General features: G+C 39.7%; 1 protein-coding gene across 1 annotated transcript in view; it reads right to left on the reverse strand.

The window, feature by feature from the left end:
* Positions 1-11,509, reverse strand: part of LOC147140343 (sickle tail protein homolog) — a 237,456-nt gene extending 225,947 nt beyond the window's left edge. Inside the window, exon 1 of the mRNA XM_086043119.1 lies at positions 10,834-11,509. Within this exon, the coding sequence (XP_085899245.1) occupies positions 10,834-11,101 (268 nt within the window). The 5' untranslated portion in view covers positions 11,102-11,509. The remainder of the gene's footprint in view (positions 1-10,833) is intronic.
* Positions 11,510-13,866: the final 2,357 nt, after the last annotated feature.

Raw genomic sequence — 13,866 nt, forward strand, 5'->3', positions numbered from 1 at the left:
CTCACACACCGCCCCCAGCCCAACGCAAATACTCAAGCAGAGGTAAACAAGCTCAGAGACGAAGCACAAAAGCACACTTCTGGAGCGAGGAGAAAACGGGCTGCTTCATTCCTGTGGTGAGTGACATGAATATCAAGTGTTTTATTGACAGTTGAAAGTAATAAGCGGAAATGACGTCCATTTGAGTCATGACGCCGTGCATTGCTGTACACAGCGGGTTATTCAAAAGCTGGACCTACTCTGACCTACTCGGATTCGAACCCACGAGCTCTGCACTGTGAGGCAGATGTGCTAACCAGTTCATCACCTTGCCGGCCTTAATTGATCTAATTCATCTAATTTTTTAATCTCACTTAAAAAAATGCTGAGAAAAGCCCCAAAGCCCCCCATTGTCTGGATGCATGTGTCTGTAATTATGGTGTATATCTTTTATGCAATTACCCTGTCATTTGCCATCTTGAGTAATTGTTTTTTGCATTTATCAGCGAAGTCCCAGGGTTTTGTTTTCACGACGATCAGTGCAAAACGAGTTGAAGTTCCACTCACCATCAATAAAGTGTCCAGTTTCCCCTAAAGAACCGTGGTTGCCAGTTGAAGTCCAGTGATGTGTGGCAAATCTGTCTGAATCCCCCACCAAAACATCAAGCTTGCTTTTCTTTTTACTGTCATATAGCTTTTGAATTTAGTCAATATTGCACAGTGGTTTGTATGATGGGTCATTGGACGCTGTTTGAAACACCTTAATTAATCCCTTGTCTTCAAATACTGTATGTTGATCGGCCTGCAGATTGTCGTTATTAACTTGGCAAGAACATTCGTCAATCCGTCAGTTGCAGACTTGCGCATACGCGGGCTGTTCTCAAGTTTAATTTGGCTTTGCAATGGCTCGCTACATGAGCGTATTCATTGCTATCATTAGCTGTGGCTTTGACGCGATTGGTTACTTTGCATTTATGTGGTAGGCTTGAACTGCTTCTTTGGAAAGCAAAGTCCTTCTTACAAAGTCACTCTGCCTTTATCAATAGTGCCGTCAGGGCGTTTTAAAAATTTACCATTCATCGGACCAACAACTCTCACATGCTCCTCTATTTTCACGTCTTCTCTCTGCTCCTGAACTTGCCCTCCCACCTACAATAGGATTGAATCAGATTATGTCATACACAATGACAACCAATCAGTGTCTACTTCAGGGTGTGACATTGACAATTTTTTTTTACATCCCCAACAACTCAAGCACAAGACCCACGCATTACTTTTGATACAGTAGATCACCAAATTTTATTAAATAGACTTAAAAATCTAGTGGGCATCTCTGGTACTGTTTTTGACTGGTTTTATTCCTATCTCACAGACCGATATTTCTTTGTAAGTATGGATACTTGTTCCTCCAAAACTCATGAAATTAAATGTGGAGTTCCTCAAGTTTCGATTTTAGGCCCCCTAATTTTTAATCTTTATATGCTTCCCCTCGGGGATGTCATCAGGGGACACGGCATCAGCTTTCATAGCTATGCTGATGACACGCAGCTGTATATTGCCGTGTCTCCCGATGACACAGGACCCATTGATACCCTTTTAAATTGCATTTTAGATATCAAGTCATGGATGGCAGATAATTTCCTACAGCTCAATCAGGACAAGACTGAGGTTTTAGTTATCGGTCCCGAAGGTCAGAGAGAGAAGCTTTTACCAAAACTACACATTTTGAATCCCTCACATTGTGTGAAGAACCTTGGCGTCATTTCTTACTCTGAGCTCAGTTTTATTCCTCATATTTATTCCTCATATTAAAAATGTAACCAAGATTGGTTTTTAGAATATCGCCAGAGTCCGCCCGTTTCTCTCTCAGGCTAACACGGAAGTGCTGATGCATGCCTTTATTTCCTGTCGTTTAGATTATTGTAATGCCCTGCTCTCTGGCCTCCCGAAAAAGAGCATTTCACCACTGCAACTACTGCAGAATTCAGCCGCTCGGGTGCTGACGAGAACCAGAGGGCGGGAGCACATTACGCCAGTTTTGAAATTGCTGCATTGGCTCCCTGTGTGTTTCAGGATCGATTTTAAAGTACTTTTATTAGTTTATAAATGTGTTAATGGTCTTGGGCCATCTTATTTATCTGATTTGCTTTTATCATACCAGCCCTCGCGGATCCTGAGGTCCTCTGGCGCCGGCCTTTTATTTATTCCAAGGGTGAGGACCAAAATGCATGGCGAGGCTGCATTCAGCCGTTTTGGTCCTCACCTTTGGAATAGCCTGCCAGAGGACGTCAGGTCTGCAGAGACTGTTGATATTTTTAAGAGGAAGCTCAAGACACACCTTTTTAGTTTGGCTTTCAACAACTTTTAAATAATTTATCTTTTCTTTTGATTGAAGATAATTCTATGTTTTGCTTTGAATGTTTTAAAGCACTTTGAGTTGCATTTTTATGTATGAAAAGTGCTATATAAATAAAATGTGATTGATTGATTGATTGATTAAAATGGATCTCATCATCATAGAGAAACAGTAAAGTTAGAGATTAAAAATTCGATTAATGCGATTAAAAAAATAATGCTTTAACTCATACTGTGATTAATTGATCGCAATTAACGCACTAATTTGACACCCCTAATTTATTTAGTTATGTATTTATTTAATAAGACATTTGCCTTCAGAGGCTCCACTGCATTCTCAGAATTAAACAACATTCCATGTAGCTGACGGTCATTTAAACAGAAACAAAGAAGATACAGTATAAGGAGCATGACCAAGGCAATGATAGTGTAAATAAATGCAATAAATCTGTCGGCCCCAGTAACAAATGGGATTAGCCTCAACAGTGTACATAAACATAAAAAACCTCTCCTCCAGGAAACAATTAAAAATCCTGTTTAGCACTCTACCAAAAACGCAATTTACCAAAAAACAGACATACAGTATTACAAACACGTTGAATTTCTAGATATAAATCTACAACCTAAAATGACTTCTACCTTCTTGTTAGCTAGCACAATACATGGCATAATTTCCACCAGAAACATGCCAAAAAATAGCCAGACTGTGGTCATACCTAAAAATAAGTAAGAAAGTCTGCCATGAGTTTTATCTGAAGAGACATGTTACTCAATGCATAGCCTGGATTCTCAAAAATGCTCTCTGAAGATGTTTCCAGACCAAGCAGCTGTTTCCCAGGGCACTCGTGGTGGTGATGTGGTGTGTACCAGATTTGGACAATAAGACAAAAAAAAACAAACAACAACAACATATTTTTTGAAGAGGAACTAGGAATTGAAAGATGTCTCATATGAAAGTGTACTGCTGCTGTCGGATCAAATTAATAACATGGTAAACTAGCATCCACTGGGATTTGTGAAAAGAGTAGAATAGAGAGAAAATGATCTTAGAGATCAATGTTGGGTAAATTACTTGCAAAATGTAATATATTTCATAGTACTAGTTAAAAAGTAAAACGTTTGAAAGTAATACATTTCTTTACAATATTACCGTTTGTGTAGAGCAGGGATGGTCAATTTAAATGCTTGAGGGAACCGCAATTTTTCATCAGTGCTACTCGGGGGCTACATAGGACCCGAAATTACCAACAACCCGGCATGAAATTATCTTCTTACGAGTCTAAGGTAATTTTGTACCACTAACCTTAGGGGCTAATGTCTGCCTGCATAAGGAGTCAAAAAAACATGGCTAAATGTCTGAAAACTCTGACGAATCGCCACCAAAATTCATATGCACACTCTACACTTGTCCACTTCAACATGTAAATACAGTATATAAAAACGATCGGCACAATATTTTCAGTTTTGTGGAGGTGATAATGGCTTTTCCTCACAGAGGTCACATTTAATGTCAATGAAATCCCAAATAATGTGCCAATCGTTTTTTTATATTTTCATAGGTTGAAGTGAACATGAGTAGAGCTGTGTATGTATTTTGGTGACTATTGGTCACCATTTTCAGACTCTAGGTTACAACAGAATGTGACAAAGCAAGCCAGGAAACAATATTCCAATGATCGCCTCATTTCACTGATGTAGTCAGGCTGAGATGGAAAAAAAAAGCAGGCCACCACGATAAAAATGGGCATCATTAAGATTTGTTGATTGTAGTCTTTAAAAAACGCATCAAACCACTGCTAGTTTTTCGGCAGGGGTTGGAGGAGGGGGATTTTAGTACTGACATCATTTTTACATATAAGTGACAATGTTAAGAAATAAACTGAACTTAACCCAAAAGAACCCAGAGAGAGAGAGGAGAGAAGAGAGAGAGAGAAAGAGACCCAGACCCAGACCACTTTGCCAATATTTGGGCATCTGATGACATCACTTTGTGGTGACGTCCCCATGACCCATATCTGGACATCTCATGACGTCACTGACATATGTGTGGCTGATAAAGCATTTTGAATGTTTTCCATTCTTCGTAAGGACTTTTGCTTTCAGCCGTGTTTCGTTTGAGGTCCACTGTAGTCGACTTGTGAAATACTGTCTTCAAAAACGGGTAATGACGATGAGGGTGTTAGTTCTAACACAACATGAGAGTCAAAGATGTATTTACGACAAAGAGCTCACCAAAACAATACTGTTGTGTGTATAACAGTGAGTAGCTATATTAGCGTGGGTTCAAGCTAGGGTTGGCAACCGTCCCTTGAAAAACGGAATCGTCCCGTATTTACAAATGTAAATACGCTTCCCATATTGAGTTGTAAAGGGACGCACTTTGTTCCGTAATATCGTGAGAGTCAAAAATAGTCAGTAAAAATTTGTATTAATCAAAGTGCCAACCCGAGTGTGGTCGCGGGCTGCATGCTGCCAGGCCCACTGGAAGCAACTAGGGTTTATGTCTCGCCAAAGGACACTTTACCCATACATGCATCCAGGATTTGAGCCAGCAATCCTTTGGCAGATGGACAACCTGGTTTACCAAATGAGCCACAGCCACCCGTGTGAAAGTTACTTGCTTTGGTTATTAGCCTAGTACAAAAAAATGTAGTTGAAAATGTTTTGTAGAATACATTCAGGATTTTTAGAACAATGTAAACATTATTCATTTGATATGAATAACTCATCTGTGTTTGTTGTTTATAATATAAATAATTTTTGTGTAAGTGTCCAAAGGTTGTGATTGTGTAATACAGGGAGTCACGAACGAGTTCCGTTCCTACACTGGCGATGTAACACGAATTTCTGCGTATGTCGGATTTCACCGTTAGTCAAAATTTACGTCAAAATACTTTGAATAAAAAAATGAAAATACATTAAAATAAAAGCATAAGATGTTGACTTCTGGGTGGGTGGAGAAAGAGGAGAGGAGGGCAAAAAAGGCAAAGATACTGCTGACTCACAAACAGACATGATCGAGACACTCTGCGCATGCTCATTGCTCAACCGCAAGAAATGCTGGTCTTTATAGTACACGAAGTGCTTGTATGCGGAAGTGTGTAGTTTGGCGTGAAACCCATCGCAAATACACAAGCAGAGGTAAACAAGCTCAGAGACGCAGCACAAAAGCACACTTTTGGATCGAGGAGGAAACCAACTGCTTCATTCATGTGGTGAGTGACATGAATATCAAGTGTTTTATTGACAGTTGAAAGTAACAAGCGGAAATGTCGTCCATTTGAGTAATGACACCATCTGTTGCCGTACACAGTGTGTTCAAATGCAACTCTGTCCGCTGAATCATGTAAAGGGATATTCAGAATGTTGCAGAAATCGGAATTTTGACTTTAATCCGAATATTGACTGCATATAAACGTAGTCACTATGGTGCTGAGGACAAAATAGAAGAGGAGGCACGGGCGTCGTAAAGTGGAAACGGCGTAGGACACGTACGTCGTAATTCGAAGACTGCCTGTACTAAGTACTAAATGTAATAGTATTTACAGCACCTGACAAAAAAAAATCCAAAGATGAAAAAGAGGTTAGGAAAACATCTGACCATCCAGCTGCATGTTGTGGACCTTAATGTAATGGCTAAGAATTTAAAATGTGTATTCACCACTTCCAAATGCTCCCCATCACCCATACAGTGACCTAATAAAGTCATTAGAACCAGTGAACCCTGGGACAAGTCATGCATTAATTCAAACCTTTAATCACTCTTGATTAGATCTACAAAGTCATGCACGTAGCAACACATTAGCATAATGACGTAGTCTTGTTACCTAATTACTGTATAACGCTGCTGGAGTAGTCTATTTGTGCACCCGAACGAATCTCCACTACCGCATAAAACACACACGCACGCACACATTGCTCTGGGCTGTTTGACTCATGGCCGTGTGTTTGTAAGTTACATACGCTGACTGCTTCAAGAAGACCAGGAATGCGTTTAAAAAAAACATTGTAAAACCTGAACTTTGACAAATGCTTACATGTCAGTGAGAGACAAACACTTTTGATTCCTATACTAATGCAGATAAGTGAATTATATAACATTTAGTAATTACATTTGATACCCCATTTGCAGTATGTGTTATTTTACTTCTGTCATAGGTTTTTTTTGGGGGGTGGGACAAAAAAACATTGTCCAAAACTGATACAAAAACTATGGCAATCCTGGTGCGATAAATACACACGGGTAAATACACACTACCTTGGACTTTGGGCCACACCACCTGTCGCAAATTGAAAACAGCATTTTCTTGAAATCCTGTTCATTCATGGACCCTGACAATTCCCATCACTTTTCTGCCCCTTACAGTGCCTTGAATACACAATATAGAATGTTCAGAGAAATTCTTCCAATTGACCAGTTTGTATGATTTTTTTAGACATATTTTCATATGATGCGTCTTAGTATTTTTTTTACCATTGTCTGTGGGTATAATATTTGTATATATTTGTTTTCTATTGTGTGTCTGATTTGTTTGTGTCTGGACCCTGAGTCTGTAATAAAGCAATTCATTCATTCATTCATTCATACTATGAACTATGAACATACTATGTTGTGTCGTGTGCTGGACCACAAAATCCTAATCCCTTCAGTTACTGAAGACATGAAATCACTCATTTTCCACTTGTCCAACTCCAAGGATCAAGAAATGGAGACATGCCGTCAGGGCCGCCTTTACCAAGGGGCCAATCTGGGTTTGAGCTCATGCAGGGGCCTTCGGTACTCACAGGCCTATCATAATTAAAAAAATAAAAAACAAATCCCAATCCCTTGATTTTTCTGTCAATCACTTAACATTCTTGGCATGAGTTGACCAAGTCAAAGGTGATTCTTTGCTGCGCCGTGTGTGCAACTATAAGTGTCTTAAAATTCTTAATGGTTTCATATTATTCTGCCACTTGTTGAACTTTCTGTCAGTCATTTCGCCTCTGCAAAGGTTCACGAAGAAGCCCGCGCTACAGGGCAAATTGCTTAATGCCAAAGGGCATTTTGAGGGCCTGAAATTCCATATTATTCTGCCATTTACTTATCAGTCAATCATCTCATTGTAGCATCCGCAGACCAATCACACACCTGTAGGATAGACTCCAGACATCACGTGACTGGCCACACTGCATTTGTTTATGCAGCCAAACTGACAGGAGCATAGCCGCGGCAGTCTATCAGTCAATATTGTGTTCAAGTGACTTCACATCTCACTTTGATGAAAAGGACATAATGAGTGGACAGGTTGGAATATCACAGATGCACCAGGAGTGCTTTTTCAACTATCACAACGGCAGAAGCAGCACTGGTGAGTCCTTGCGATCATACGAAGGCTAGGAAGGTTACAAATATTAGGTCATGGTTCCTGTGTACTTAGAATTGCATGGGTTTAATCTTTGAGACAAGCATCCTGGCAGGATCTACCAGGGTGCCTCGGAGAGGGCTGAGTGAACCAGGCTGAGTGAACCAGCCTATTCATACGCCTCGGGGCTAACCATCAAGAATAGGCCCCCCTCCCCAAATATAACTGAGATGCTCAACTCGTTTTTCAACATTGAAAAACAGATCAGCACACATAAATATTTATGCTTTTCATCAATTTTAATTAATAGAATAACCAACAAATCAAAAGGTTCACACACTATAAACCAATAATGCAATTTTAATCACTTCTATGAATTTAAAATATTAGTGCTCTCAAGAGATTTAAAAAAAATGAGATGAATTTATTATGATCCGTAATTAATTGATCAGATCTATTTTTAATTTCACTTAAAAATTGCTGAGCAAAGCCCCAAAGCCCTCCATTGTCTGTTGTATGTATCTGCATTTATGGTGGATATCTTTTTCTCAATCAACCAGTTATTTGCCACCTTGAGGAACTGTTGGAGCATTTATCAGCAAAGTCCCTGGTTTCTGTTTTCACGATGATCAGTGCAAAATGAGTTGAAGTTCCACTCACCATTAATGAAGTGTCCAGTCACCCCCAAAAGTAACCGTGGTTGCGAGTTGAGGTCTGACAAAACTCACGATTACGAAGCGGTGCAGGCTTATACATTTTTGCCCGGTCACAGCAGAAAAATAATTCAGATAATGTAGATGACTTCTCTCTTTACATACTTGTTTTGTGACACATTGACACATCCTTCTGACTGACTGAAGACCATGCCAAGAAAATGTTTTAACCTACCTAGGTCCTTCATTTTAAACCTGGTGGAAAGCATGTTCTTCACTTGTTCTAGGCTCCTTGTGTTATTTGCAGCAATGATAAGGTCGTCCACCCAAATGACAATTATTACCTTACCTTCTTCTCTCAATACACTCTCTTGTATATACACAGTGGTCTCCTGGGTTCTTAATAAAGTTGTTCCCTATTAGGCATTTGTGAAGTAATAAGTTCCAATTACGTCCTGATTGTTTCGGGCCGTAAATGAACTTTTCTAGTTTACAAACTAGCCCATCACGAGCCAAGTGGCGTGCTTTATTTAGCAACATGCACAAACTGCTCTTTTCGAGAGCCAAGTACAGAGAGTATAGCGCGCAAACACTCAGGCCTCCAATCCAATGTTGACGTCATCTGTCAGCGACAGCCCTCTTATGACAAATAAGCACAACACAGTAAAAAGCAGTCATACAATAACACTCAACAAGGTCCAGTGATCTGCGGTTATAGAAATACATTTGTCCGAATCCCCCACCAAAATGTCAAGTTTGCTTTTCTTTTCACCGTCATACATCTTGCTGACTTTAGTCACCGCTGCAGTCTTGCACGGTGTTTTTTATGATGGGTCATTGGACGCTGTTTGCCACACCTCAATTAATCTTTTGTCTTCAACTTTGTTGATCGGCCTGCAGTTCATCACTATTCACTTTGCAAGAACATTCGTCAGCCTGCCGGTCGCACACTTGCTCATACGCGGGCTGTTCTCAAGTTTAGTTTGGCAAAAAGCGTTGCAATGGCTTGCTACATTAGCGTCTTCATTGCTATCATTAGCTGTGGCTTTAGTCGTGGCTGGTTGCTTTGCATTCATGTGGTAGGCTTAAACTGCTTCTTTGGTGAGCAAAGTCCTTCTTACAAAGAAGGCATATCACTCTGCCTTTATCGATAGATCCGTCAGGCGTTTTTTTTAATTTACCAATCATCGGACCAACAACTCTCACATGCTCCTCCATTTTCACTGAACTTGCCCTCTCACCTACAATAGGAGCTTATCAGGTTATGCCAAACACAATGACAGCCAATCATTGTCCACTTCAGGGTGTGAAAAATTAGATTAACGCAATTTAAAAAAATAACGCTTTTAAAGAAAATCAACTCAAAACTTTTTTTTCAAGAATATTATCCCAGCAGGCCCACTAGTTGAAAACACGTCATTCTTATTAATATTGAGTATGTGAAATATGAGTGAAGCAGAAAAATCCACCCCTTTTTAGCCATCGGCTCAGCTTCAGAAAGCAGGTCAGCCGTGATTGATCGTTACTTGAGCCCTGAGCTGTTGTGATGTCATTTTTGGTCGACAAAATGGCCGCCCCCAGAGATGGCTAAAAAGGGTGGATAAAACTACATTTTCTTGAAAAAAATCTATTTGGTTTGAATTCCCCTTTAACTGTGACAGTAATCAATGACCGCAATTGCACTATTTTGACAACCTTAAAAAATCCCATTTTAAAGCGGAAATCAACTCAAACATATTTTGATCAAGAATATGTTCCCAGCAGGCCCACTAGTTGAAACACGGCATTGTGATTAATATTGCGTTTGTGGAATAAGAGTTTATCCACCCTTTTTAGCCATCTCTGGGGGCGGCCATTTTACTTCTGTCAACTGAAAATGACATCACAATTGCTCAGGGCTCAGGTAACGACCAATCACTAAGTCTCAGCTTCAGAAAACAGGTCAGCCGTGGCTATCAGCATTGGCTATCGTAGTTCAAATTCACTTTCTAAAGTACGTAGGGGTGTGAGGATTTGACACCTTTGCATTCAAAATGTGTTGTGTATCTGTGACTATTTGTTTTACTAATATTGTAGTAATTCCGATACTTGTGAAAATGTGTCTTTTTATACATGACACGAATGTGTTTGTGTACTGTATATGGAAGCCCGGTGCAAAAATGTTTGATGTAAAAATTAATTAAATTGTATTCTAAATAAACATGTTGAAAGGCTTTCTGGTGTCTATCTCTGACTCTATTCATGTAATTATTTATTTTTCTAATATTGTAATAATTCCAATAAACATTATAATTTGGGTCATGACATTCATGGTTTAAGTTTTTATACTCTTTAATTACTACTTGTACTTTTATTGTAATTCATGATGACAAATTTCCAGCCTGAATAGTTTTTCCAAAACTTTTAACTCAAAATATAAGAAATGAACATACACTAGTGACTTGCCCTATATTGGTCGTCAAATTTTGTCGCATTATACTAATTTGTTTGTGCCAGCTTACCTTCATTGCAATACTTCTCTGCAGGTTCAGGGGCTTTGTCCTCGCTGCCAACTTTTGTTGCTCCATTACGCACTTGTCCTGATACAGAAATCTTGTTTTGGTTCTGGCTTTGGTCTGGTAAGGGTCTTTGGACCAAGTTTCCCTCACTGCCTGCTCTCATTAGCCTCTCTCCGATGCGCAGCATGCATGAGCGGTTACCTTGGAGATCCTTTCTTAAATTGCAGTTCTGGGATCCGGGTCGACCCAAACGGGATGAGGACTTGGACATCTTACCCAATGGGTTGTGGAGAGCACTTGTTAGTTACTCCAGGATTTATCTGTCGTGCTCCTTTCTGGGGCTTTTCTGGGACTGACTTATTTTACATTGGCTGTATATCTACACTTTCTTGTACTTCTCTCTTTCGTCCCATTCCCTGCTGTTTTCTAATTTCTGTCCCGATGAGTCAATCAGTTTCTTATCCAGTTTGTCTTGTGTCGCCTCTCTTTATGAAGGATATTGTGTATGGACTTGCGCCCACTCTTGCCTTGCATTCCCGATTAGCGTCTTCCAGCTGTAAGTTTTGTACCACCGAATTGTCTTCATTCAAAAATTGTGGTTGTTTGCTTCCTTCCTAGCATGGTCTCTGAGTCTGAACTACTCTGAGAGAGCTCAGTGACTCCCAACACTCCCTGCCTCCATTTTTCTCAGTCATCTCCTGCTCCCTCCCTCCCATTTTCCTGCTTTTAATCTTTTCCCTCTTTAATCCCCCTCACTTACTTGATTCTCTCTCTCTCTCTTTCTCTCTCTCTCTCATGCTCTCACGCTCTCTCTTTCGTCATATTCAGGCTATGCTGGCAGTTTAAGTGAATTTATAAATCTATCCTGATGCATCTACAGTCATATTGTACAAGAAACAATTTATCTTTTAGCCTTTCCGTATTATTGTTTTTCTCTGTCTTACTCCATTGTTTGTTTCCACTGGACAATCTTGGTTTTATCCCCTGTAACCTTTGCAGAAGATGCTTTTTGTCACTTGTTCATTGAAGCATAACAGCAGTGAATGCATGTTTGTGTGAGATTTTATGGATTGAATTGGTCAGAAACAAAATTGTTACAATACCAGAACATTTTATCCACACTGATCTCAATGTACGCATTCAACCAAAATGTTTAATTTATTCTTAGATAACCCATTGAGATGCAGCATCACATTTTCAAGGTGGTTCCAAAATCACAGATACAACATGGATAACATGAACAGCATTACAGAACAAAATCTGAATATTACAAACAAATGAACAAGACAAACCGACAAAATAAAATTATAGTTAAACTAGAGCCACAAGCAGGTATGAAGGGCCCTCACAGCCTCGGCCACTTTGGGGTACTGACACGTTATAATTTGAATTTTTGGAAACTGGCACAATGAAACCCTAAAACATAGATTTTTTTTTTTTCGACAGACTATTACGTACAGCTCCAACCTTTCGCATATCTTGGTGAAATGTATAACCAAGACTCCTTCGTTAATAATCTGTAGGCAGCACTAGTGAATTTTTTTATTTTTTTTTTATTTTTAACCACACAATAAAATAATAAAAGATCACTGATTTTGACAGGCTTCATATGTGGGCAAAGTTTCATGAGGTTCCGTGCATGTTTAGACCCTTAAAATCAGCCATGTTTCTTGGCAAACAGCACGTTGCCAGGCCAACAGCATTTTGCAAATACTTTCAAACTTAGCGTTTTACCATCAGGAAGGCCTAAACACTCTTTCGAGCAAATGTGTCAGTCGTCAGCAAAACAGGAGTCTGTCAGTGATATACTGAGAAGGTCCATCGGTACTGACCCTCTGACGATTCCAGTGACGGATAAAAACACACATCGATGCTTAGTCCGTAAGTCTTTTAAGTTTCCCATCATCCGTCATCAAAACAGGCATCCGTCAGTGACGGATTGAATGAACTTCAGTTAGTACTGACATTCTGTCCATCTCTAAAAAAATTGTTTATTGGTCAAATCTAGCTTTATTCAGTTGCGTCAACTGGCCAAAGCGTTTCTTCCTCAGCATCATGTTTTTTTTTTTTAACTACAAATCACTTGCACGATCGCTTGCACAGAATATTGAACCTCAAAGTAGATCCAAGAAAAATTTTAAGAACAAATACAATAAACAGCCCTCCCTTTGCGAGCCCTCGCAAAGATTGCGAGATAACTCAAAATTATTTTTCTGCAAGAGAATGTTTTTTTTAATGCGTGTTTATGTAGTTCCGGGTCATCTTCCGGGTAAACGAAAGCAACAAAAAGGGAGCGTTTTCACCCGTGGGAGAGTTTAATTGAGTTTTACTTGGCTTGAAATTGGCTTGAAATACAAAGACATAAAATCAGTTCTTGATATTAAGCACGGTTTAAAAATCAGCAAAAGACATCTGAAGCGAGTGCTGAAACAAAGAGGACTATTTCGTCTGAAAAAACTTAAACTATGTGGGGGACCTGGTTGACTTCATTCGCAACCAATTGCAGAACTTGGACAGCTACACGGTTACCTGTGGATGTACAGTAAATGCAGAGAGCATGGACTTCGTGTTAGGAAAGAGGATGTTCGTCTGGTGTTGAAAGAATTGGATCAGAGAGGAGTGTCGTTAAGGCAGGCAAGATGTCTGAGACGACGAAGCTACTTCTCCAAAGGGCCTAACTTTATTTGGACTCCTATGACAAACTGAAGCCATTTGGAATTTGTATCAATGGGGCTATTGATGGTTTCTCAACGAAAACAATGTGGCTGAATGCCTACACAAGTGGTGATCCTAAGTTGATTGGAGGTTACTATATAGAAATTGTGCAGCGTTTAGGGGATTGTCCTCGAATCGTTAGAGGTGATCTTGGAACTGAAGGTGAAGATGAAATGACCAAGGTAAACAGATGAAGGAAAAATGGGGGAGAAGAAAAGATGACAGTGGGGTGAGGTAAACATGAGAGGAGTGAGACAAATAAGGCAGAAAGAAGGGGATAGCGAAAGAGAAGCTGCTTTAAGCTATAATTTTTTGCTCATT

This window comes from Filicampus tigris, chromosome 10, assembly GCF_054856515.1.
Source record: "Filicampus tigris isolate MCC_2025a chromosome 10, RoL_Ftig_1.0, whole genome shotgun sequence".
NCBI classification, from domain to species: Eukaryota; Metazoa; Chordata; class Actinopteri; order Syngnathiformes; family Syngnathidae; genus Filicampus; species Filicampus tigris.